The sequence below is a fragment of the Galleria mellonella genome, unplaced genomic scaffold (genome assembly GCF_026898425.1).
Source record: "Galleria mellonella isolate WM207_F2 unplaced genomic scaffold, CSIRO_AGI_GalMel_v1 utg37, whole genome shotgun sequence".
Taxonomy (NCBI): domain Eukaryota; kingdom Metazoa; phylum Arthropoda; class Insecta; order Lepidoptera; family Pyralidae; genus Galleria; species Galleria mellonella.
In genome coordinates, this window is record NW_026442087.1 from 1890871 (window position 1) to 1916621 (window position 25751).

Here is a 25751-nt window from a genome sequence, read left to right on the forward strand (position 1 = left end):
GACATGGACGGTACATGATCACGACAAAAACTCTATAAAGTCTAATATCGCTTATATGCTTCCATTAGATTACTGGATTTAAATAAAAAATAAATTAAAATATAATCAAGAACGTATATTATCAATAATTTTTGCTACAATTTCCAAAAATTTCAGAACACATTCATGCTAGCATTTACATATTTATGAACTGACATTAAAAAAAATGGACCGTCTACAAGTACTTTACAAAGCATAATCGAAAGTTATGTCAAGTAATATGTAATGTCATGCAACAGTCAATCATGTAGCAGATGATGAAATGACATTTGAATTTTTCGTCATCCTTCCAGCCATTTCGAATAAAAAATACTCTCTAAGTAATCTATGCAACCAATTTAATTAATTCGGAAATTTTAAATACCTATTAATTCTTTTAAAATACTTATTAATATCGGTATATAAAGTAAAATAATACTACATAATAGGCTATTGTAATAAATAAAATATGTAAATACTTATTACACATTGTGATACAAAAATATTTTGCTGTGTCGAGATTACTAATGGTTGCTTAGATTTATTTTCCTGTCTATGTAAATACACAGGGCTGTGTCAACTCTTAAATACTCCATGTATCTATCAATCCATCCATCCACATGACATTCTTGCTTAGTAATAATACTAATAGAGCATTATTTTGTAAACAAACATTTTATTACGTCATACTCAAATGTTATCAGTGAATCGAAACAAGCTAATTACAATTGCAGATAAGATGTATTATTTAAATCATCCGACGCTTTACGCATCGCGGGCGGACAACAAAAATGTCAAGTTTAGTCGTAAAAAGATCTGTATTACTAGCAAAATTAATAAAACATGTAAATTCGGAGGCAAAACGACTTAGTTCACACTTTGTTTACTTCCCTGACAATGGAAAACCTGTGGAAGGTTTGTAAAATATTAATGTTATTTTAGGTTATAACTGTTCTACCTATCTTTAAGAAGAGTAGGAATTTATAGTGATGTAGATAATTGATCGCATTACTAGCAATAAAAGGTCAACCTTCACGCGGTTCGCTTGGAATCTCACATATATCCTAGTAAATTTATCATTATGAATCAAATGATCACACTTCACATTTCATGTTTTTTTTATACAACTTAGAATGGCAAACAAGGTGACATAAATAAATCTAATGGACTTTGTACTCTGTACATTTATTTTTGATGCAACTTATAATGGCAAGTAAGCTGATGGCCCACCTGATGGAAAGTGGTAACCGTCGCCTATAGACATGAGCAGTACAAACTGAAACACAGCCATGCAAACACAACTGCTTCACGGTTGAAACACACTGTCTTTATAGTTGTTTGTATATTGTATGTTTTATATGTTACCACATTCCATCAGGTGGGCCGTCAACTTGTTTGCCATTCTAAGTTGTATATAAAAAAAAAACAACAGTTACAAGATTAATAACACAAATAACTATAAAATATCGCTAACAATTGTATTGTACTATTCTTTTAACCCATTCAATACGGTGGCCATATTGAGATCCCTATGCAGTATACGGCTTAGTTTTTCATAAACAGCCGTCACTGACGGCACAACTTTTTCTACGTATATGGCTTAGTTAATTGTTAGGAGTGACTGCCAGTAAATAACGGGCTTCCACAAGTGACTGGAACGGACTAAAGCACGTTTGAAACTAAAGGAAACCGAGCGCCTCGGAGCGCTCGCCGTCATTGGGTGAGGGTGGGGAGAGCGCCTCGAGGCGCTTGCCGTCACAACGTATAACATTGGAGAGCGCCCTGGTGCGCTCTCCGTATTGAATGGGTTAACTTCTGTAATATATATATAACCTTTTTACCACTCCAGTTGGACTTGTCTAAAAGAGAGTAGAGTAGTTTCTGTTTGTTTATCTATTAGAATAGCACAGTAAATACAGTACTAGAGGTGTGGTTGAAGAAGAGAAGAAGTGAGAAGGTATTAAGAATGGAGACTATTGGCTGATAATAGCAATACTCTACCAGGTCGACCCCCATGCAGTTCCCCCTGGAAACAATCATGGTTAATCTTGAAAAGTTGGCCAACTGACCTGCTTTCATTTTCACCTATCACCACTCACTGGTGCTTTATGAGCATATGCAAATAGAACTGGTGTGGTTATCATTCTATTATCATCCATATCTAAAGCACCAGAGGTGTCACATGGGTATTGCTAATCCAGAATAATAATACCTGGCTCACGAGGTGACCGAAATGTGGGGGGTGACATCTACCGAAATCATCCCAATCGTTATGTCGATGAACGGTCTTATCCCAACCAGTCTCGAACAACATCTCAGACGGTTGGGATTCAGAGGCGGTTCACTTCCGGGAAAGATGCAGAAAGCGGTGCTCTTAGATTCTGCCCGCATTGTACGCCGGTTTCTCTCCCTGGGGCCCTGAACCCCGGCCGACTGTGCTTCTGCCGACGGTTAGTTGCCATCTCCTCTCCTTAAGAGGGGAGATGAGAATTTTAGTGAAATTTAAAAAATAATAATAATATATATATATATATATATATATATATATATATATATATATATATATATATATATATATATATATATATATATATATATATATAAATAATATATTTCTAATTTGCAATTGATGCTTTTTTAATTATACAGCACTATCATACCTACTTGTACAACAATTAGTTCATTACCTTAAGGTTGTCTTGCTTATTTCCTATATTGTATAATGGAAATAAAGTATACTTATTCATTCATTCAATAAATAATTAATATTGTAATTACAGGTGAGACCACCAAAATGAATATGATGCAAGCCATCAACAATGCCATGGATCTTACCCTTAGGAGTGACCCCACCGCTGTGGTGTTTGGTGAGGATGTCGCGTTTGGCGGTGTCTTCAGATGTGCTCTAGGATTACAGGTAGTAATAATAACTCTTTATTATCAACACAGAGTAATTTAATTTATAACAATGTCCATAAAAAGATACCAACTTCAATAATGGCAAATATGTTAGTTCTATTTTAAGATTACTACTTACTACTACTGGACTTTTTTTTTTGAGAAATTTTGATTTAATTACCAATGGTCCATTCTGAATGTATTTTTCAAATTAGTTCATAAATTAATAACTTATGAGGTTACAAACATAGTTAAAATTATGCTCCAAAAAAAAAACAATTTTAGTTGTAACAAAACCAGTTATTTCGATTTAAAAACTAAAGTCCTAAACTGATTTGGATAAAATTTCTATGGGACCAATCTGTAAATATATCCTTTCAGATAAAAAAAAAATATTTTTCCAAATCAATATATAAATACAACCAAATTGAGAATTTTTTTTATTCGATTGAAAATACAATGGATATTAGAACCTCATCCTTTTTTAAAAATGTTTGAAATTTAAAAAAAAAATTATTAGTAATAAGGTCTACGTTTTACAGCAATCTCTTACAGATCACCTAATGTTATCTATACATTTTATTATAAGTTTGTTTTCAATATTTTCAAAAGATGTTTTATACACTGATGTACATGAGCAAAGCCATGTGAAACAGCTAGTTCGAAACAAATGTTTCTTGCATGGCTGCAGGTAGTGAAATTACAACGTCTGAAGGTATGTTTATTAAGTAATTAAGTAATCTATTTTTGTCAAATGATTTGACGGTATATGTTGTCCATCAAAAGGAAAATGCAAATAAAATAAGGCTTAAAACTGGTTATTTGGAAAAGATTTAAAAAAAAAATTGGTAGTATGTATGTGACTGCCAACACTTGAAGTTTGCCTACCACTATTACTATCAGAAATTCTACAACCTTCCATATTAGCCATCAATCTACGACTGTCATTTTGTTTGCGCACGTTTTGCAAAAAGCATTTGATTCGAATCAAATAACAGGTGATATAGTCTTCCGCAAGATAACACCTAGTTCATTAAAATAGAAGGGAAAATAGCTTATATTTAGCTAAAATTGTTATATCAAATTATTTCAGGAGAAATATGGCAAGGACAGGGTGTTCAACACTCCGCTGTGTGAACAGGGCATCGCAGGATTCGGCATCGGTCTGGCCACGGCTGGAGCCACCGCTATAGCCGAGATTCAGTTTGCTGATTACATATTCCCGGCTTTTGATCAGGTACTGTGCAATTTTTATATTAAAAATTAAATTTCATATATCACCGAGGTGGCATATAAGCATATGGCCCACTTGATGGTAAGCGGTTACCGTAGCCTATAAACACCTGCAATACCAGGGGTATTACGCGCGTGTTACCAATCCTGAAGAAACCTCTTTACCCCCTTTTTGAAGAATCCTATTGCTAGCAATATACACTATCAAGTCCACTATCTCGCCGTTCTGTCTGGAAACTATCAGAATTAATTTCTAGTTGAGTTAATCATGATTGGCCAACTGACTTGCTTCATTCTCGCCTATCGTCAGTCACTGGTGCTCCGCCACCGTTAACGCAGGCGGGGTTACCATTTCAATAATACCATCTTTAACCTTTAGGAAAAGAGCATATTCCTTTTAAAAAAAAAACACTGGAGGTGACGAAGGCAATGTCTTTGGCGTTGTGGGTGATCACAACACCAAAGGTATTGCATTGGTTTGGATGGGCGGCGGTAGTCACTTACTATCAGGTGAACCGCATGTTCGTTTTTTTTTTTATACAACTTAGAATGGCAAACAAGCTGACGGCCCACCTGATGGAAAGTGGTAACCGTCGCCTATACACATGAGCAGTACCATGGACATAACAGAGTATACTGTTTCGCCCATGATGCCCCCCATGCGTTGCCATTCCTGAGCACTCAGGTGTTATTCCTCCGTACCCAGTAAATTCACGCCATATCCCACCCTTCAAACCGAAACACAGCCATACAAACACAACTGCTTCACGGCTGAAACACGAATGGGATAGAGGTTCCCTCTGGTAAAATTCTCCTCTCGTTTGTCCCCTGTTGTAAAAAAATATCATTCATTAAAGTAAAACAAGTATCGGTAACGCCGGCAGCTGGTGAACGAGGCGGCGAAGGCCCGCTACCGGTCCGGCGGGCAGTTCCCGTGCGGCGCGCTGACGGTGCGAACGCCGTGCGGCGCGGTGGGCCACGGCGGCCTCTACCACTCGCAAAGCCCGGAGGCCTTCTTCGCGCACGTGCCCGGCCTCAAGGTCGGTACCACGCTCGGTTTTTTTTTACAATACAGGGGGCAAACGAGCATGCGGCTCACCTGATGGTAAGTGACTACCGCCGCCCATGATCACCCGCAACACCAGCGGCATTGCAGGTGCGCTGCCGGCCTTTTAAAAAGGAATATACTGTTTTCTTGAAGGTTATGTTGTCGTATCGGTTCGGAAATACTGCTGCTGGAAGTTGATTCCAAAGAATGGTTGTGGGTGGAAGAAAGTGCCTTAAAAAACGCACGGTGGAGGACCGCCACTCGTCCAGATGATTGGGATGGAACTTTAGTTTGTGACGGGTTGTGCGATGGTGAAAATCAGCAGCAGGTATCAATCCGAACAATTCCTCAGAACACTCCCCATGATAAATTCGGTAGAAAATGTACAGAGATGCAACATCTCTGCGCAGTTTCAGTGGATCAAGTCGGATAGTAAGGCATTGACTATCAATAATTCGAGCGGCCCGACTTTGAATGCGGTCTAACGGAAGGAGTTGGTACTTCGGTTCGTTGGTGGTTTGGTTCGGTCTTTGCTTTATCCCGGCTAAAAGCTCGGCCTTCTTACTATTTCTTTTCCACTTTGCTTAATCTCGAGTATAGCTCGGATACGTTATCAGTTCGCAAGTGTTGTAAAAATTTCTGTAGGATTAAAAAATTTGAAAACTAGTAAGTTATGAATCGATACACTATGCTTCGCGTCTATGGAAAGACACTGCGTCATCTATCCAATATCTATGCAATAATTCATGGTCAACCTTTAAGATCAAATTTCATGATACTCATGATGTAAATAGATCTTATGATACGTACGAGATCTTTCTTAACAACTTAGTTTGAAAAAAATATAACCTAGGTGGTAAGTAGAAAAGTAAAATAGAAATAATATCAAATATAAACTATTTGTCCACAAGTTCTCTATCTATCTACGATATGAATATATCGGTTTGAAGGGCGTGATATGGCGTAAATTTACAGAGTACAGAGGAATAACACCTGAATCCTCAGGAATTGCAATGCATGGGGGGTATCATGGGCGAAACAGTATACTCTGTTATGTCCATACTACTGTTCGTGTCTATAAGTGACGGTTACCACTTTCCATCAGGTGGGCCGTCAGCTTGTTTGCCATTCTAAGTTGTATAAAAAAAATGAAACCAATCAGGTCGTGGTGCCAAGAGGTCCGACCGCAGCCAAGGGTCTGCTGCTGTCCTGTATACGCGAAAAGGACCCGTGCATATTCTTGGAACCCAAGATCTTGTACCGGTCTGCAACCGAAGATGTACCAGTTGAAGATTACACACTGCCACTTGGCAAGGCACAGGTTTTGAGAGAAGGTAACCTCATGCATACTGTTTTATAATCTGACGACCTCCATAATGCAGTGGTAGATACGGTACTTTGTACGTGGCTGAAATAATGAATACAATACTATAACTATATCTTTCTCTAAAATTCACATTTTTTATTTGCAAAAAAAAAACTTGTCAAAAACATAAGTTCCTTTTCTTTTTTTTTTTTTTTTCATTTTATTCTCTAACATTTAAATTTTGGACATTTTAAAATTTTACATTTTATTGTTTTTTTTTCGGAGAAATAGCAAAAATTTTTATACAACTTAGAATGGCAAACAAGCTGACGACGCACCTGATGAAAAGTGGTAACCGTCGCCTATAGACAATATTGGTATTTAATTAAAAATTTTCATTTATAAACGAATATTTTTGTGTTATGTTTAATTTATAATATTATACTATGTTGACCAGGCGACGCAGCGACGCTGGTAGCGTGGGGCACCCAGGTCCACGTACTCCTCGAGGTGGCGCAAAAGGCCCACGATGAGCTCGGCGTCAGCTGCGAAGTCATAGATCTGCAGTCCATATTGCCGTGGGACGAGGAGACTGTTTGCAATGTGAGTAAAAAAGAGTCCTACTTTTAACCAACTTCCAAAGTTGGGAGAGGGAATTTGTAGTAAGGGGAATTGACAATCCCATTGCTAGCAATATTCGACCTGATAGGGTACTATCAGGTCGACCTCCACGCGGTTCCTCCTGGAAGCTATTGTGATTATTATATTTCATCCTCACCATTCCATCCTGTTTCATCCTCACCCTCAATGGTGTCCCGCCAGTGTATATCGTTAGCGCAGACGGGGTTACCATTCCATTATCATCAATAAAAAAAAAACAACTTCCTAAAACATGGATGCTCTCAATTCGATTGTATGTTTTTTTTTTATATAATTGTTACCTCATAATCCGTCAGTAATAAACCAATTTGATAAATATTTATTTTTTATCTATATAAATATTTATTCTTTTTCTATTATATTATTATATATATTCTATTGTAATAATTTTCAATTTTTTCACCGCATAATTAAATTTCTGTTTTGCCAAAGATTGACTGCTATATGGTATTAAGTCCGCCTTTTGTACCAGACGTTTTTTTTTGTAATGTTGTCAATAAAGAATAAATATATAAAATATATTTACAGATTGGTACCAAAGAAATTTTACAAATTCGGTACTTTAGTTTAATTAATCAATTAAAATAACTGGTTTTTGACACAAATTCGGTTTTTGGTGGAACACACTTAAACTATAAAGATCATCATATCAGCCGTTAACTGTCCACTGCTGAACATAAGCCTCCCCCTTGGGGGGTTTTGCCAGCAGTTGCCAACCGGACTGCCATGCGTGGCAACTACTGGCAATTTCCCCCTTATGGAGGAGGCTTATGTTCAGCAGTGGACAGTTAACGGCTGGTATATTAATAAAAAATGCTAATGATCTGCAGTGTCCGGGTCCTTTCCGCAACTGCAGTGTCCCCTCCCATCCCCCCCATCCTTTCCCACATAAGTCCCTTATTCCCCTTATTTACCAATTCCTTTTACGCATTTTTTTTTATACGACTTAGAATGGCAAACAATCTGCCGGTCCACCTGATGGAAAGTGGTCACCGTCGCCTATAGACATGAGCAGTACCATGGACATAACAGAGTATACTGTTTCGCCCATGATACCCCCCATGCGTTGCCATTCCTGAGGACTCAGGTGTTATTCCTTCGTGAATTTACTGGGTACAGAGGAATAACACCTGAGTCCTCAGGAATAGCAACGCATGGGCGAAACAGTATACTCTGTTATGTCCATGGTACTGCTCATGGCGTCTGTACATGACCTGTACATCTATAGGCGACGGTTACCACTTTCCATCAGGTGGACCGTCAGTTTGTTTGCCATTTTAAGTTGTATAAAAAAAAAAAACCTTTTGAGTGTGCATTTTTATATGGGATTGTGAATCTAGGGTTTTTAGTTAATTTGTACTTCAATTATAATCAAACTTTAATTTTCTTTTACAGTCAGTCAAGAAAACTGGTCGTTGTTTGATAGCTCACGAAGCGCCCTTAACGTCAGGGTTCGGCGCCGAGGTGGCTGCCACTGTCCAGGTATGTATACAATAACGGAAATTGTTTCAGAAACCAAGCGTTAACTGTCTATTGTAAAAATTTTGTTGAAATGTAATGAATATGAAAGAGGTTTGTTAGAATCGGTATGAAAGTCATTAAGTCATCAAGTTGTTATTCTAATTTATACGAGTAAAACCGCTGTTTACAGCTAGTCAAAACACCGTTCATACAATGCATTTTAATGTATACATTAATCACAGAATATTTTTTTTAATTAATGATAATAGAATGGTAACCCCACCCGCGCTGTCGGTATACACTGACGGGGCACCAGTGAGGGATGATTGGTGAGAAAGAAACGGCAGATCAATTAGCCCGTCGTGATGAATACTCGTGGAATCCAGCACGAACAATCGTGATCCAGGGGGGACTACGTAAAGGTTGACCTAATAGAGTATATTGCTAGCAATGGGACTGGTAATCTGCATCACTAACAACCCCCCCCCCCCCTAAATTTAGTTTTTTTTTTAATAGATGATAATGGAATGGTAACCCCGCCTGCGCTATCTGTATACACTGGCGGGGCACCTGTGAGAGATGATAGGTAACAATGAAAGCAGGTTAGTAGCCCATCGTGATAAAATTATGTGATGGATTAAACACGATGGTTTCCAGGGGAATCGCGTGGAGGTCGACCTGACAGGGTGTATTGCTAGCAATAAGTCAATTAGACCCTATTACCAACAATCCCTTTCCCCCCCTAATTTTAGGATTATATATTGAACGCGAGTATATATACCAGGTACTCATTCACAGGAGGAGTGTTTCCTGCACTTGGAGGCTCCAATTGGACGGGTGACTGGCTGGGACGCGCCGTTTCCACACGTCTTCGAGCCCTTCTACTTACCCACTGTCTCGCGTTGCTACGACGAACTCCGTCGTCTACTACAGTACTAACTACGCACCGCTCATGTTAGCTTTGTACTATAGGGATCAAGAACACCTTTTTCCTTTGTAATTAAGTCCCAGTAAATACTTCTCCACTATTACAACATTATATATGCATTTAATATTAATAGTTATTTGTCAAAATAAAGATTAATTCAATAAACTGGTATTTATTTCTTATTTGTCATACAAGAAACTACATCAATCTTCTGTTTTTCTAGTATCAAAACCTTTTTTTTAAAAACGAGCTTTTATTATTTGTTAATAAAATAACAAAAAAAGTTAAAAAGTCAAGACGAATTAAACGAGTCCAAACTCCAAACTCGATGGGGTGGCGTCGTTTAATTACGGAGTTCCTTCCACCTTCCAGCTCTATCATCAGACCCTGGTTACCATACAGTACTCGTCAAGAAGAATTAAACGAACCCAAACTCGATGGGGTTGCGTCGTTTAATTACGGAGTTCATATGGCCACCTTCCAGCTCCATCATCAGACCCTGGTAACCATCTAGTATCAAAGTACTCGTCAAGACGAATTAAATGAACCCGAACTCGATGGGGTTGCGTCATTTAATTACGGATTTCCTTCCACCTTCCAGTTCCATCATCAGATCAGCTTTATGTCATAATAATATTGTGTTGTCATCCCATTTATACATACTTACATGCAAAATTTCAGCTCAATCGGAAACCGGAATCTGGATCAAATTTAACTTACAAGATTTGATTACAGACACTACGGAACTTGTGAAACTAAATAAAAGTTTGTAAAATTGGTAGCATTTGGTTATTTCTCTAGGTAAATCATTAATCAAAATTCATCTAAACAAATTCAAATTAACACTAGTTATACAACAATCGTAATATTATGCTAATAAATCTATTCGTGCCAACGAGACTGATAGAATTAACACACCAATTTCAACAATTCACATAGTAAGGTACCTACTGTATAACATTTCAGAACCTCTACCGTGCATCCATATTCCATTTGCAAGCGGAAAATGTTTGAGAAAAATGTGATCGATGCAATATGTTGTTCAAGTCATCTGAGTTTTATATTTAAACTAACTTTTACCCGCGTCTTCGTCTGTGTAATCGGGATAAAAAGTAGCCTATATCTTTCTCCATTTCCATTTGTGTATAATAAATTTCATAATGACTGGTTAATTTGGCGCTGTAAAGTAACAAGAAAATCAATAAACAGTTTGTTTACTCTCACATTTATAATATTAGTAAAGGATATCTGACGTATTTATAATGATTTAAGTGATTTCAAAAGTATATAATAGAGTTTAAAAAGTTACGAATTACAGTAGTAACGAGTAAACTCATGTAAACCAGAGGGAGACTGTACAAAAGTTGATTGCTTGGGTACCTCTGTCCCATTCGTTTTTCTACCTGTGTATAATATGTTTCTGACTGTGTTTCGGTTTGAAGGATAGGATATGGCGTGAATTTACAGGGTACAGAGGAATAACACCTGAGTCCTCAGGAATGGCAACGCATGGGGAGTATCATATGTGAAACAGTATACTCTGTTATGTCCATGGTACTGTTCAAGTCTATAGGCGACGGTTACCACTTTCCATTAGGTGGGCCGTCAGCTTGATTGCCATTCTAAGTTGTATAAAAAAAAAAATTAAATGATTTCAAAAGTATATAATAGAGCTTAAAAAGTTACGAATTACAATGGTAGCGAGTAAACTTACGTAACTTAACAGATTCGTGTCAGTCATGATACGACAGGCCTGCCATATTGATGTTTGCATTATGTAACTCGACTGAGGATTCCAAAGTATTTAATTAATTTATTATCGTCATCTCAGCCGTTAGCTGTCCGCTGCTGAACATAGGTCTCCCCCATAAGGGGGGTTTTGCCAATAGTTGCCACGCTTGGCAGGCAGTTGGCAACCGCAGACTTTGGAGATGTTTAAAGGAAGACGCAGCTACCCATCCCTCGACCATTAAGCTACCTTAGTCGCCTCCTAGGACACCCACGGGAAAGGAAGGGGTAGCCTATTATATGCCGGGACTACATAGCTGAGAAATTCATGTATTACTTGAATTAAATATGTCAAATTGTCAAAGGTGTTTACCATCGTCGGAAAATTTAATATTAAAACAATAATCTTTTATCACAGAATATCAAACAGAGCTTCTTCTCATTTGTTGCCAAACATGTTGTAATGAATCAAAAATAAACCAAGTTTTACTTATATCAATTTATTAAAAAAATGAAAATCAACCCATAAAAATGAAGCTAAAAGTCAAAAGTCTGTAGTTAGTAGAAATACAAATAAAATACATGTCAACCTTATGAAAATAACACACATATTTTTCATAAAATTACATTGTGCCGTCAAACACATATAAAAATTAAACAGTATTTTTGTATGTTCTGGAAATATCCTACGAAACTTAACCTACTTACGACTACCTTTTTAACAATTTGTTCCAAAACATTAGTAAATTCAGTAACAAATATAAGCCGTAGGACTAAGAAGTAACTAGATATTACAAATATTGTGATGTCATATTTACAAATTACACTCGACAGAAATTTAATCAATTTTAAATTTTAATGCACTGCCATTACGCTTAGGTCCTCATGACGTTAGTAAATTAGATCAAGTTATCAAATTTTGAGAGGCACATCAGATATAGATGCCTGTTGTGATAATGGAATTATATTTAATTGACAAAATGCAAAACTAGCCACGCTGGTCACATTTTAATAAGCTTATAACATTAGATCAATCATACATTTTACAAAAACATAACAATAGTGATATTAAAATTTCATGCAACATTATTGACTGCATGAAGACACATTTCTGACGTGAATATATTATAATGCATTTTAATTAACAAATTGGCATTATAATAATAATAATATTGGACAAAATATAAACTACTTACTATCTGCCTTGACAATTTACAAAAAAAAACAATTACGCTAAAAGATAAAATTAATATTATGAACAAATTGTTGAATTTTTATAATTTGGTTCAACTCCAAAATGTAACAGTCTATTACACCCTTACTGGATCTATTTTTATTTATTTATCTCTTGAATAGAGAACGGTCAATCTAAACAAAAGACACTTTTTATACCTACAGAACTAGCATTACTTTTAATTCAAAATATTTATTTTAGTGATAGAGCTTTTAATTTGCAATAAATAATTAGCAAACAATTATAACTCTTTATTATTTTTGTTCAGTTATAAATCAGTTATGCGAATTGTATATTATTAAGGCGCTGTCTTAATAGCACCATTACTCGTCCCAAGCGCGCCGCACGCGGGATAATTTCAGGTAAGGGCCAACAGAGGGCGAGCTGGGGAACCTCTGCATGTAGCGTTCCAAACGTAAGTACTTGACAGTAATGAGCCGCCCCTCGTACCACCAGCCATGCAGGCTGCGGTACACGATGCCTGCATCAGTCGGCGTCGCACACTTCACATACACACAGCAGGAAGACCTCTCGATATCAATATGCAGGATGTTGCACACCTCGCCACACTTCTCCAAAATCGCATCTTGAATTACAGCCCTCAAGTTAGGGTTTGTATCGTTCTTGTCAAACATATAGCGAATTTTCAAGCAAGGAGTTGGTGACACTGTCAAATTGTTTACAGAACCCTCTTGGGTCTCGAAAGCCTGTCCTTGCCAAGCAGCACTACGTTTAGGGCTGCTTTGGGAGGACACCCACCTCCAGACTCTACAGTCCTCTCCATCTACAGATTGGACTTCCATACGGACTCTACTCTCGTTTTTCTGAATAAATTTAACAGCTGCGTCCCATACTGATGCCATTTTCTCCCTATTCTGGGGTGATATTAGTGTGTCGCGAACATGGTCAACAGATATGTAAGGTTCCCCACTGTCCTCAGTTTCCTGAGATATAACATCAATTATTTGTTCCACCATTGAGTATATATCCTCCCTCTTTCTCTTCTGATATGCCACATAATATTTGTATAATCTATGAAGTCCAAGCATTAAAATCGAAATTATAGAGACAAGGACAAAAGTGGACCCTGCTGAGTACAATGTGTTTACAATTAAGCAAGTAAAGGGTGTGGATGGGTCAGTGATAGTCAGGGCAACACTGCCCTTGTTGCGTTGTTGCACTACAACATCCGTAGAAGTAATTACAGAATATTCAACATCTTTAGTGTAAAGATTTTTTAACTGGACAACACTGAGGCCCCATCGTGGATTATTTACCAACAATACTTGCAGGTTATTGAGGTCAGTACGACATTGGCTGATGTCTACAGTCTCAGCTTTAGCATTTGCAATGTCAAGTATTTCTCGTTCTGTCAAATAAGGCACAGCGTTGGGCACATTACACTTGTATGCGGCAGCCCTAGCTGTCAATTCAGGGTGAATGACTTTGAGCAGATCTTTTGCGTAGCTCACTTGTTCTTTAGGCACACAGTTGATACCTGGCCTATTGCCAGGTATATTCAGCTGGCATAATGGTATAATGCTGTTCTGATCATCCACCACTGATGTGATATCATTTCTCTTAACTATATACATAAAAAATAAGCAAAAAAAAAAAAGTGCCACCAGACCGACCAGAGCGAGAGACACAAGGTTATTTTTCAAAAATTTCCTGTCATTGGCAGTTTTATAGTCTATAACATCGGATCTGGACACTCCAGTTATGTATGACCTGCGTGGAGTTAATATTGTACTTCCATTGTTTGTGTCCCTGTCTAAATATGAGGTGGGTTTGGGTGGGTCAGCCTTTAAGGCAGACAGACGTCTCGTGAAGTTACTTAAATATGGAGATTCCACTTCATCCACTGTAGATGTTGATGGTTGGTAACTAGATGTTGGAAAACTCGATGTATAACTGCTCACAGAAGGTCTGTCTCCAAATGTTGATGTCAGACCAAGCCTGGTACGAATTGAATTCAAATGGTCGGAAGATGTTAATGAAGAAGTGAAACCTGTTGGTGATATGGACGGACGAGAGAATATTGAGGATTTTGGTGGACTAGTGGATGCGTCATTGGTAGGATGGGTGCTGGATATGTAGTCACTAGATCTTGAACTGCTTCGGAATAGAGATGTCTTTTTATCAGTGTCCACATCACTATCTGAACCAGTTTCATAATCATCCTGTTCAGTCGAGTTCACGTAAGTTTTAGTGATACGCTTCGTAGTTACGGTTTCCACTTCCTCATGGGTGCGCACAGGTGGTTTTTCCTCTTCTGATTCTGACCCTCTATCGGAGTCACGCTTAACTGGCGAGCCTTTTTTGGACGGAGGCCGGCGGGCTTTGCTCGTCACTGGCGGCAGCATGGCCCCGCCGGTGGTCGTGCGACGACCCCTTTTATCTTTAACACTATTAGAGGTATCATCAGACTCTTCCCCGCTGGAGTATCGCGCCAACGAGCGCCGACTTTCCACCTTACTATCGACGCTGTTCCTCGGTTTACTCTTATTGTCTAGTACGAGTTTTAATTTTTTCACCAACAGTTTTCTTGTAGAAGCAGTTATAGGCATAATAGGAAACCCATGCTCGGCCAGTTTTGTCCGCAACTCGGCATCTGACATTGAATCTACTTGATCGGCCATTGTGAAATCTGCAACAACAATACACGATTAATATCGCATTCACTCACAAAACAAAGTTTAAAATAACAATGATAACAATATTTCACCTTAAATTCAAGATATGCACAGAAAAATTACGTCAAATTTATATAAAAGTTCACCGGCGCGTCATGTCGCATGCATTCACAAGAACGTCGTTATTTAGTGTTGCCATATTTACATAAATGGAAAGAAAACATAATTAAGTGCGGTCCACAAGAGAAAATCGAGAACTGTATTTTTTTTTTTCGATACCTATATTTAAAATAAATGGACACAGTATTAATATATATTCTAGTTAACTACTTATTCCCAAATATATTGTATTAATTTTGCTTTATAAACAATTATAAGTAATATAAATGTAACTTAATGGGAACAAAAAATCAACCATCACATTAGCAATATAAGCTTGTGCACACGTGACTTTTGTACCCATATTATTCGATTATGCTTCATATACACTTGCGTAGTGCCTATCTATTTAGATGTAGTGACGTAATAAATGTTGCTCTTTCGTTACTCCACATTGTGAAAGAATAACAATGGGACATAGATTAAGAATAGGTAGAATTCTTTATTAAGTTGTAAAAAATAAGATTTCATTCTAAACTGAAATGAATTTTTATTCATACGAGAACTTATCTGATAATTTATAGCATATACGCTATATAATAATTATACAATATTATCGACTATAATAAAATTAGTTTTTGACAGCTGATTAAATCTTCTTCATAAATCATATAATTTATTTATAAAGTACGGCACCCAAATGTAATTAGTAAGCGATCATTAGTACTTCTCCTGCAGAATTATTTTAGATTTAAAATTATTATTGTATATAAGAATTAGTTCTCTATATTGATTGCTAATGGCGCCGGTTGCTAAACAAAAGTGCATTTCACTTATCTTGCAACTAGGGAGCGATCGTTCGATGTTTTAATGGTTGAAAATGGAATAATAATCCTGCTTGCTCTATTGGTATAAGTCGGCAATGATTGATATGTGAGGTTGAATGTAGGTCAGTCGGCCCACCGTGACAAATTCAACAAGAATTAACTATTATGATTTCAGGGGAACAGCGTGGAGATCGCCTGGTGTTACTAATAATTTCTTCTCGCCTTTTATTGTTTAGTGTTTTTTAATAGATGACAATGGAATAGTTACTCTGGCTGCGCTTTCGGTATACATTAGCGGGGTACTGCGATGAGGGATGATTGATGATGGTGAAGCTGGTCACTCGGCCCACAGTGACATGTTCATTAATAATTCAATCACGTTTCCAAGGTTTCCAAGGACAACCGCGTGGAAGTCAACCTAATAGGATATATTGCTGCTTAATAGGATTGCTAATCTTCATTACTGACAATCCCTTCTCCCTCCCCCCCCCCCTTATCGATTAGTGTTTGTTTTTATAAAAAATAATTACTAAAGTCAATTGGTTCAAATTCATCAGGAATAGCCGAAATAGTTAATACGGGAAACTATAAAGAGGTCGAACTGAAGGAGTATATTGTAAGCATTAATCTGAAATTAAGATATCCACAGAATAAGCAAAGTGACGGACATAGCCCGAAGTATTTAAGCAAGCTAAAGTGGCAATGGGCTGGTTACACAGCTTGAAGAACCGAAAACCGCTAGGAAAGTTAGTTCTTAAGTGACTATTCCATACGGGCAAACACACAATCACCTGTCTTTACGTCTGGGTTAAGGTAAGAATATTATAAAAAAAAAACACAAATAATTAAATACGACGGGTTTATTTGTAATATCGTAACAAAATTACATACTGAACAAGTACATGTACAAATAATTTCTACAGAATAATTTCATAGTATCGTGTAATACAATCATCCAAAACTCCTGTAACTTCACAGCGCTTCAGAACGAAAATGAAGTTCGAAGTACAATTAAATACATAGAAAATAGTATTTGTTTTCCACATCACATTTTAAGAATTTAATGATTCTTATTATCTGGGCACTTATTCAAAATACATTGTGTACATTTAAAATCTGTCGACATATCTTAAACTATTTACATTAAATACCTACTTGCATTTTACCCATATATTTTACTATTACAACCAATTTACAGGTAATAATACTTAGGGTTCCAAGAGATTAGACATAACAGTAAATTATCATAACTGTTTATATTTGTCACTTTTTTTTACTAATACATAATAGACACTTAATCTCATTCCCGATGAGAGACTTGTCTAACTTTTGACAGAAGTTTTGGCGGGAAATTCTTGACCGCAGACACCATGCTCGAGGTGAATGATCACTTAACAAAATAGGCTAAACTAAATACTAGATGGCGCTAGAATGGAGTGTACTTTTGTTATTTTGTAATTAAAGATAATTTGAGTCAAAATTTCTAAATTGGCAAGTGATTTTATTTATTTTTATTGATATAGTAATAATTTAACATAATTTTTGTCGTTACTCTCTTGTATTGTACAACTTTGTATAAAAAACATACTAGCAAGAAACATTGCGATTATGTGTTATAATTTATTAAGAAAAGATCGCGTAATATCTGTCACTTCATATTCATAGATTTATTTATTACAAAATAACAAAAACCCCATATTCCAGCGCCATTAATGTCTCTTATTTAATTTTGTTTAGTGACCAACTACCTTAATCTATGGTACATACGTACACAGAGTAAAAATGTCATCAATGTCAAAAATTTTTTTAGGTAACACCTATTAAAATACATATTCCAATTCCAACATATTATATATATTAGAAATGTTTTACATTAAATGCAGAAATTTACAAAAAGGTCAATTAAGCGCATGTCTAGTGAAATATCTAATATTTTTTCATATATATTTATTATATTTCATATATATTTTTGAATAAATAAAAAATATATATGTAAATACTTCTGAATAAATTCGTTTTATAATTGGGGCCGGCTATAACAAAATAATGCCAAACTGCTTCAGCTTGGAACGGGTGGTAAAAGACAAATCATATGGGATTAAATAAGCGAGAATAATTATATTACTCTCTACGAATGGGATATTTAATAAATACGTCCATACGTGATAAAAAAAAATCCTCATATTTAAAACTTCTTTGCTGCACCTTAGATCAAATACAGTTCGTAAAGTTCTCTGGATATACACCAATATTTACTATATATATATATATATATATATATATATATATATATATATGTAACACCAATCAAATTGGTTTAATTATATTTAATATTGACATAAAAAAATCTCTACTTCGAGAGAGACAACCTTAAACATGTAAGTTCCCAGTAGAAAAGCAACCACGCCATACATGTGATTGTTGATATGCTTATAATTAGGTATAACTATTTATTTATGTAGATTTGGCGGTCGCCACCCACCGAAACCGACCTCCAACTGCTTCGCGACCGCCAAACATAGCCGGTCTTGATTTGGCGCTGCTACGACCTGCAACATAATTGAAATTAAATTTTAATTGTAAAAATAATTAAGATTTGTTTTATGCAACTTAGAATGGACATAACAGAGTATACTGTTTCGCCCATGATACCCCCCATGCGTTGCCATTCCTGAGGATTCAGGTGTTATTCCTCTGTACCATATAAATTCACTGCCTAATACTACAATCTACTCTACAGCGACTGTATACCACCATTTTACCATGGGCTATGTGCATGTTTTCTGTCATGGTATGAAAAATAAAGAAAAAATATTACTCTAGTGTAGGCTAATTGTACGATTTTATTTACTACTAGCGGCCCATCTCGGCGTCGCACGGGTAGACATTTTTACATTTTAAAAAGTGGCCATTAAGGCTGCACACGCGACAAAAGTTTAAAAATGGAGTAACTTCTCCCGTTTTCCCAACATTTCCTTTCACTGCTCTACTCCTATTGATCGTAGCGTGATGAAAAGTATACTATAACCTGCCCACGAGTATGAAGAATAATTGTACCAAGTTTCGTTAAAATCCGTCGAGTAGTTTTTGTTTCTATAACGAACATACAGACAGACAGACAAAAATTTTACTGATTGCATTTTTGGCATCAGTATCAATCACTGATCACCACCTGATAGTTATTTTGGAAATATATTTCATGTACAGAATTGATCTCTCTACAGATTTATTATAAGTATAGATTAAAAGGGTTCCGCGATTGATCACGATCTCACCTGATGAAAAGCGATGACGTGGTCTAAGATGGGGCTCGTGGGTTCACGAATAGCTTATTTAGATTTGCCTTTAATTGGTTCAGATTATATTTGGATGGAAAAACATAATCAGGCGGAGAGATCCACTCCTTGACCGTGCGCATGATGAAGGAAGATGCAGTGCTTCGTGCTTATAAATGGTACAAACTTAGATTTTATAGATAGAGCATCAAGCCTTAAAAGCGGGTCTACTTTTTGTCAGCTAATTGTCAAATTAGACTGAAACTAAGGCCGAAAGTAGAATTTGTGGCCGAAACTAGCCGAAACCGAAAGTTCGGTCGGACACTAGTATTTATACCCTTAGATTACTATTACTATTTATTACCCTTATTTACTACAGCATGGGGTTCTTCAAAAGAGGGCTAAAGAGGTTTCTTCAGGGTCGGCAACGCGCGCGTAATACCTCTGGTATTGCAGGTGTTCATAGGCTACGGTAACCACTTACCATCAGGTGGGCCGTATGCTTGTTTGCCACCTTAGTGGTATAAAAAAAAGGATTATAGTCTCGTATAACCTCTTAAACTAGGAAAAGCGGTGGAGTGTACCTGTATGGCGACGGGCAGCCCGTCGTGGAAGCCGACGGGCACGGTGGTGGCGGGCATGCCGAGGATGTTGAACACCATGGTGTACATGACGCCGGACGCCCGCAGGAACACCTCCTGGTGGCGGTGCGCCGGCGCGATGAACACCGGGTACAGGAACACGCCCGTCTCGCCCAGCTCTCTCTATACATTGTATGAACAGTTCCATTTAACCTTTTTCACTCCACTGTCGAGTGACACTCGACATAATGTATCACTTCTTTTTGCGGACAATTTTTAAAAAGGTGGGATTTTTTTTACTAAAATTTTTGATAAAGCCATATCACACTACGACCAGAGGGAGACTTTGTACAAAAGTCGATTGCTTGGGTACCTCTGTCCCATTCGTGTTTCTACCGTGAAGCAGTTGTGTTTGCATGGCTGTGTTTCGGTTTGAAGGGTGGGATATGGCGTGAATTTATTGGGTACAGAGGAATAACACCTGAGTCTTCGGGAATGGCAACGCATGGGGGTATCATGGGCGAAACAGTATACTCTGTTATGTCTATGGTACTGCTCATGTCTATAGGCGACGGTTACCACTTTCCATCAGGTGGGCCGTCAGCGTGTTTGCCATTCTAAGTTGCATCAAAAAATAAATGTACAGAGTACAAAGGTCAAGTCGCGGTCAAGCTTGTCCGTAATAGACTAGATTTACTACACTAGTTGATAAATTACCTCGAAATGTTCTCGAAGTTTCTGCGCCTTGGCGCTGTAGTATCCGTTCCGCGACTGCGGCATGAAGAGCTTCGTCTTGTTTATAAGCGCGAAGCCGAGCGCCTGCAGCGACCGCGAGCCGCCGCCGAACATGTACTTGATCAATTCCAACACTAAGCTCTTGTCACGCTGCAAAATATTTATTTATTTATTGTACAATAAACAAAGTGATATGTACAGTATTTCAATAATTCGCGTACTGCGCGGTTTCAGAGATGTTTCCTCCCACCAACACTCAGGTTATTTTCCCAAGAGACTACAGCATGGGGTTCTTCAAAAGGGTGGTAAAGAGGTTTCTTCAGGGTCGGCAATGCGCGCGTAATACCTCTGGTATTGCAAGTGTTCATAGGCTACGTTAAGCGCTTACCATCAGGTGGGTCGTCTGCTTGTTTGCCACCGCAATGGTATGAAAAAAAAAATACACTAGCGGAAAAAATTAAGGACTAAAAAGAAAATTTAAAATTTCAGTGATTTTTCAAATCGCCTATATTTTTAAGTTTTGATTTTTTTTTATAATCTTAAACGCCTCCTTGTCTTGTAAAAAATCAGAAAAAAATGTTTATTTGTTCTATTTTTTTACAGATTATGAGCATTTAAAAGCAAAAAATGTGATTCTTAAATAAAAAAAAAATCAATCAAATGACACACAAAAAGAGCTTGATAGGTTGAATTGAAACTCTGTAGGACTTTTAAGAATATAATGACCTATAAGAGAAACACTTAACATTAGTCCTCAGGGTTTGCTGGAAGAGAACTCTTACAGAGTTAAGCTCGCCTGTTGTACATCTTTATTTCATATATATTATATGTTGTAATTTTTTTGTGTACAATAAAGAATAAATAAATAAATAAAAGTCCTATTTTTTACGATTTTTCAGTCATATTAAGACAAAAATTTGAAATTTCAAGCTTTAAATTGTTTTTTTTTTTTACTTCAATACAATAATTCTTATCAGAGATACAGAAATTTGGAAGCTCGCCGAAAATTTTGTTTTTTTTGAACCTTTAATTGTTTCCGCTAGTATTATAAGAAATATTTTTTATTCATGACAATTTAAATTTAAGCATTTTTAAATAATCATATGTTTCTACTGGAAATTCCATAGGGAATTTCCAGGGGGAAATTCCTCCTAGAAACCATAGTGCTAAATTCTAGGTGTATTCATCACGACGGGCTAACTGACCTGCCATTTCATCCTCACCGATCATCCCTCCCTGGTGCCCCGTTATTGTATACCGTTGGCACTGGCGGGGTTTAACATTCCACTGTCATACTTTTAGTGCTATTGATTTTTATTCATATCTACTTAAAAATGCCAAAGAAATCTTTGTCGTGTTGTTGTCATTTACCCTTGTCTCTGAAAAGACTGTATCTCCTCCAAAAATTATCCAATTTTAATAATTTTTTTTTACAGCAAGTTAAACAGCGACTGATTTCACGAGCGCTATGACGCTCGTGGCACTTTTAGTTGCAATGCGCACGAGCGAGATGGCGCTCGTCGGCACTCGAAGGGTTAAAAGAAAAATATCCTAGCAATCGGTTAAGCTTTTAAGGCACTATAGGGTAATAATTAAACAAACAAACAAACTCACTTTCAGGTTTATAATATTAGTAAGGATTTATCAGTATTTACACGTGATTTTTGTCCGTGTTCCACTTCGATTACTCAAATAAGAGTAAAGAAATTACTTACTTTTGGATTGGCCGGGTCTTGAAGCATGTTCGGTATGTCCTTCATCGAGAAGAACACTGATATTGATATCTCCACAGAATTCTCTAGCTCCTTGAACTTTTCCTGTAATTTAACAACATTTTTTATTTATAAATTTGTTGTATTTATGGAATAAAATGTCCTTCATCACATCATACCAGCCGGTAACTGTCCACTGCTAAATATATGGGCCTCTCTCATGAAGGGAGATTTTGCACATACTTGCCGTGCTTGGTAGGCTGGGTGGGATATGGCGTGAATTTACAGGGTACAGAGGAATAACACCTGAGTCCTCAGGAATGACAACGCATGGGGGGTATCATGGGCGAAACAGTATACTCTGTTATGTCCATGGTACTGCTCATGTTTATAGGCGATGGTTACCACTTCCCATCAGGTGGGCCGTCAGCTTGTTTGCCATTCTAAGTTGTATAAAAAAAAGGCGGGTTGGCAACCCGTCAACAGTCAAGCTTTTCGTGACGTTTTAAGAGGGACGCTGCTGCGCATTCCTCGACCGTTAAGTTTCCTTAACCACCTCTTACGGCACCCACGGGAAAGGAGGAGGCGGTCCATTCTATGCCGGGGATCACATGGCATTTCTACTTGCAAACAAATAATAAGCCATCACTTCCTTTCGCGTGAGCGTCGTAAGAGGTGACTAAGGAACTAATGGTCGAGGGATAGGCAGCAGCGTCTCTCTTAAAACATCACCAAAACCTAACTGCGGTTGCCAACCGGCCTGCCAATCGTGTAAACTACGTGGAACCCCCCCAAGGGAGGTCTATTTTCAATAGTGGACAGTTAACGGCTAATATGCAAATTTCAAGTTGGTAACACTTACCTCGCAGATTTTAGAGCCACACTCCTTCTCTAGGTATTGGGCAGCGCTTTTGATTTTGTCACGGATGCAATCGTGTACGTCGAGTAAGGCGGGGGAATTGGCCGCTTCCGTCATGTAGTACACCTGGGGAACAAATGGTAGAATTCAGTACTATTACTCTTTAGAATACTTGTCTATGGTATAATTCAGTACTATTACTCTTTTGAATACTTGTCTATGGTATAATTCAGTACTATTAATCTTTAGAATACTTGTCTATGGTAGAATTCAGTACTATTACTCTTTAGAATACTTGTCTATGGTAGAATTCAGTAGTATTAATCTTTAGAATACTTGTCTATGGTAGAATTCAGTACTATTACTCTTTAGAATACTTGTCTATGGTAGAATTCAGTGCTATTACTCCTTAGAATACTTGTCTATGGTAGAATTCAGTACTATTAATTTTTAGATTACTTGTCTATGGTAGAATTCAGTAGTATTAATCTTTAGAATACTTGTCTATGGTAGAATTCAGTACTATTACTCTTTAGAATATTTGTCTATGGTAGAATTCAGTACTATTAATTTTTAGATTACTTGTCTATGGTAGAATTCAGTAGTATTAATCTTTAGAATACTTGTCTATGGTAGAATTCAGTACTATTACTCTTTAGAATACTTGTCTATGGTAGAATTCAGTACTATTACTCTTTAGAATACTTGTCTATGGTAGCTTTTACGACGGACAGTACGATAAATATTATTATCGATCAAATGCAAAATTAGCAAAAGACAAAAACATTAGTGTTTTTTCTTAGTAGCTGTGAAATTTGTTTTCCTAGATCAGTATTTTACTAAAAATTTCGAGATAGGTGGACATTTTGCTCAGAGTGCACAAATAATTATGGATTTTAATTCCATATAATGTAACAAACTAGTATTTGAATGTACATATTTTAATTTAAATAAACTTACAAATTGAAAAATCTAACAATAAAACAAATGTTTCTTCAAAAACAATAAAAAATATCAGTTATCGAATATTCGTAACGAAATGTTTATAATATGACGTTCCATGATTATGACAAACTGAGTATATGACGAGTTACGTTTATGACGAGCTACGTATATGACGAGCTACTTATATAGGATCTACGTATACGGCGAGCTACGAATATAACGAGATACGTATATTAAGAGCTACGTATATTAGGAGTTACTTATATGACGAGCTACGTATATTAGGAGTTATTTATATGACGAGCTACGTATATAACGAAATACGTATATGACGAACTACGAATACGACGAGCTACGTATACGAAAAGCTACGTATAAAACGAGCTATGTATATTGGAGCTACGTATATTAAGAGCTACGTATATGACGAGCTACGATTATGACAGACTTTGAATATGACGAGTTGTCATTACGTCAAAATGCGTATTTGACAAGCTGCCATCATGATAAACAATTATACATATATAAAAGGCTATAATTATGTCAGATTGCATAAATATCGTGACCTATTGCAAATGTGACATGGGACGTAAAGTCAATGTCACTCACCCTTAAGTCCTTCATGTTGACTGGTTTGTCCAGCTGCAGTTTGTGCCTATTCTCTCCGGCCATGATGTTCATCATGAGGGGCAGATCCTCAGCCTTGCGCGTCATCGGACCCACGGTCAAGAACCGCGGATAGTTCTCGTCGCTCAGTGTCGGTATGTGACCCTCTATTGATATTAAACCTGGAATTATTACATAACGTCCATTAGTACATTGGCCGTGTGGTCCCGGCATAGAATAGGCCACCCCTTCCATTCCTGTGGGTGTCGTAAGAGGCGATTAAGGGAGGGCGAGAGATAGGCAGCGGCGTCCCTCTAAAAACAGCTCTAAATCCTAACTGCGGTTGCCAATCCAACTGCCAAGTGTGGCAACTACTGGCAAATACCCCCAAGAGGGACGCTTATATTCAGCCGTGGACATTTAAAGGCTGATATGATGTACATAAGAAAATTTTGTATAGCTAAACTTTGAATGAAAGAAAGAATACACACATATTATACCTAAAAACACTCACTTCAATAAGAACAGTCATTTGTGAATAATATTTAAAAATTTTGTGAGAATCGAACCTACGACCAATCGGTACCCCTTTCTTTCCCGTGGGTGTCGTAAGAGGCGATTAACGGAGAGCGAAGGATAGGCAGCAGCGGTCCTCTAAAAACATCTCTAAAAGCCTAACTGCGCTTGCCAACCCGCCTGCCAAGCGTGACAACTAATAGCAAAACACCCCTTATGGCAGGGGTTCCCAAACTTCTTTTGTATACTGCCCACTTTGAGAATAAATTATTTTTTAGCGTCCACATTTTTTGACCTACTTAAAAACCACTATTATTTCAAGATCAACAAATCACCCCCCAAGCTTCTACACAACGCCCTAATTTTTTGTCTTGGTCTCTTACCGCCCCTCTTTAGGCCTGCAGCGCCCACAAGGGGGCATTATCGCCCACTTTGAGAAAGGCTGC

At 37.2% G+C, this 25751-nt stretch overlaps 3 protein-coding genes across 8 annotated transcripts in view; 1 reads left to right on the forward strand and 2 right to left on the reverse strand.

The window, feature by feature from the left end:
- The first annotated feature begins 681 nt into the window (after positions 1-681).
- On the forward strand, positions 682-9717 carry LOC113523136 (2-oxoisovalerate dehydrogenase subunit beta, mitochondrial). Of its 2 annotated transcripts, XM_052897578.1 has the most exons (8): positions 690-933; positions 2799-2935; positions 4010-4153; positions 5034-5189; positions 6360-6531; positions 6961-7106; positions 8559-8645; positions 9423-9717. In XM_052897578.1, exons 1-8 carry the CDS (start codon positions 810-812, stop codon positions 9561-9563), a joined length of 1107 nt encoding a protein of 368 aa, XP_052753538.1. In that variant the 5' UTR covers positions 690-809; the 3' UTR covers positions 9564-9717. The 2 variants fall into 2 exon arrangements, with proteins under 2 accessions (XP_052753539.1, XP_052753538.1); XM_052897579.1 differs by lacking the exon at positions 5034-5189 and having other exon boundaries at positions 682-933.
- A 2040-nt stretch (positions 9718-11757) lies between these two features.
- On the reverse strand, positions 11758-15376 carry LOC113510452 (inner nuclear membrane protein Man1-like). Its single transcript, XM_026893909.3, has 2 exons — positions 15243-15376; positions 11758-15164 (listed from the first exon to the last, which is right to left on the reverse strand). The coding sequence occupies exon 2, from the start codon at positions 15154-15156 to the stop codon at positions 12838-12840; it is 2319 nt and encodes a 772-aa protein (XP_026749710.1). The 5' UTR covers positions 15157-15164; positions 15243-15376; the 3' UTR covers positions 11758-12837.
- A 1545-nt stretch (positions 15377-16921) lies between these two features.
- The window catches only part of LOC113517875 (fatty-acid amide hydrolase 2-A-like), a 47005-nt gene continuing 38175 nt past the window's right edge, over positions 16922-25751 (reverse strand). For all 5 annotated transcript variants that reach the window (XM_052897554.1, XM_052897555.1, XM_052897553.1 and 2 more), the window contains 6 exons: positions 24793-24971; positions 23242-23364; positions 22383-22484; positions 20650-20817; positions 19936-20115; positions 16922-18625 (listed from right to left, as the gene is read on the reverse strand). In XM_052897554.1, coding sequence (XP_052753514.1) covers positions 18527-18625; positions 19936-20115; positions 20650-20817; positions 22383-22484; positions 23242-23364; positions 24793-24971 — 851 coding nt within the window. In that variant the 3' untranslated portion in view covers positions 16922-18526. The remainder of the gene's footprint in view (positions 18626-19935; positions 20116-20649; positions 20818-22382; positions 22485-23241; positions 23365-24792; positions 24972-25751) is intronic.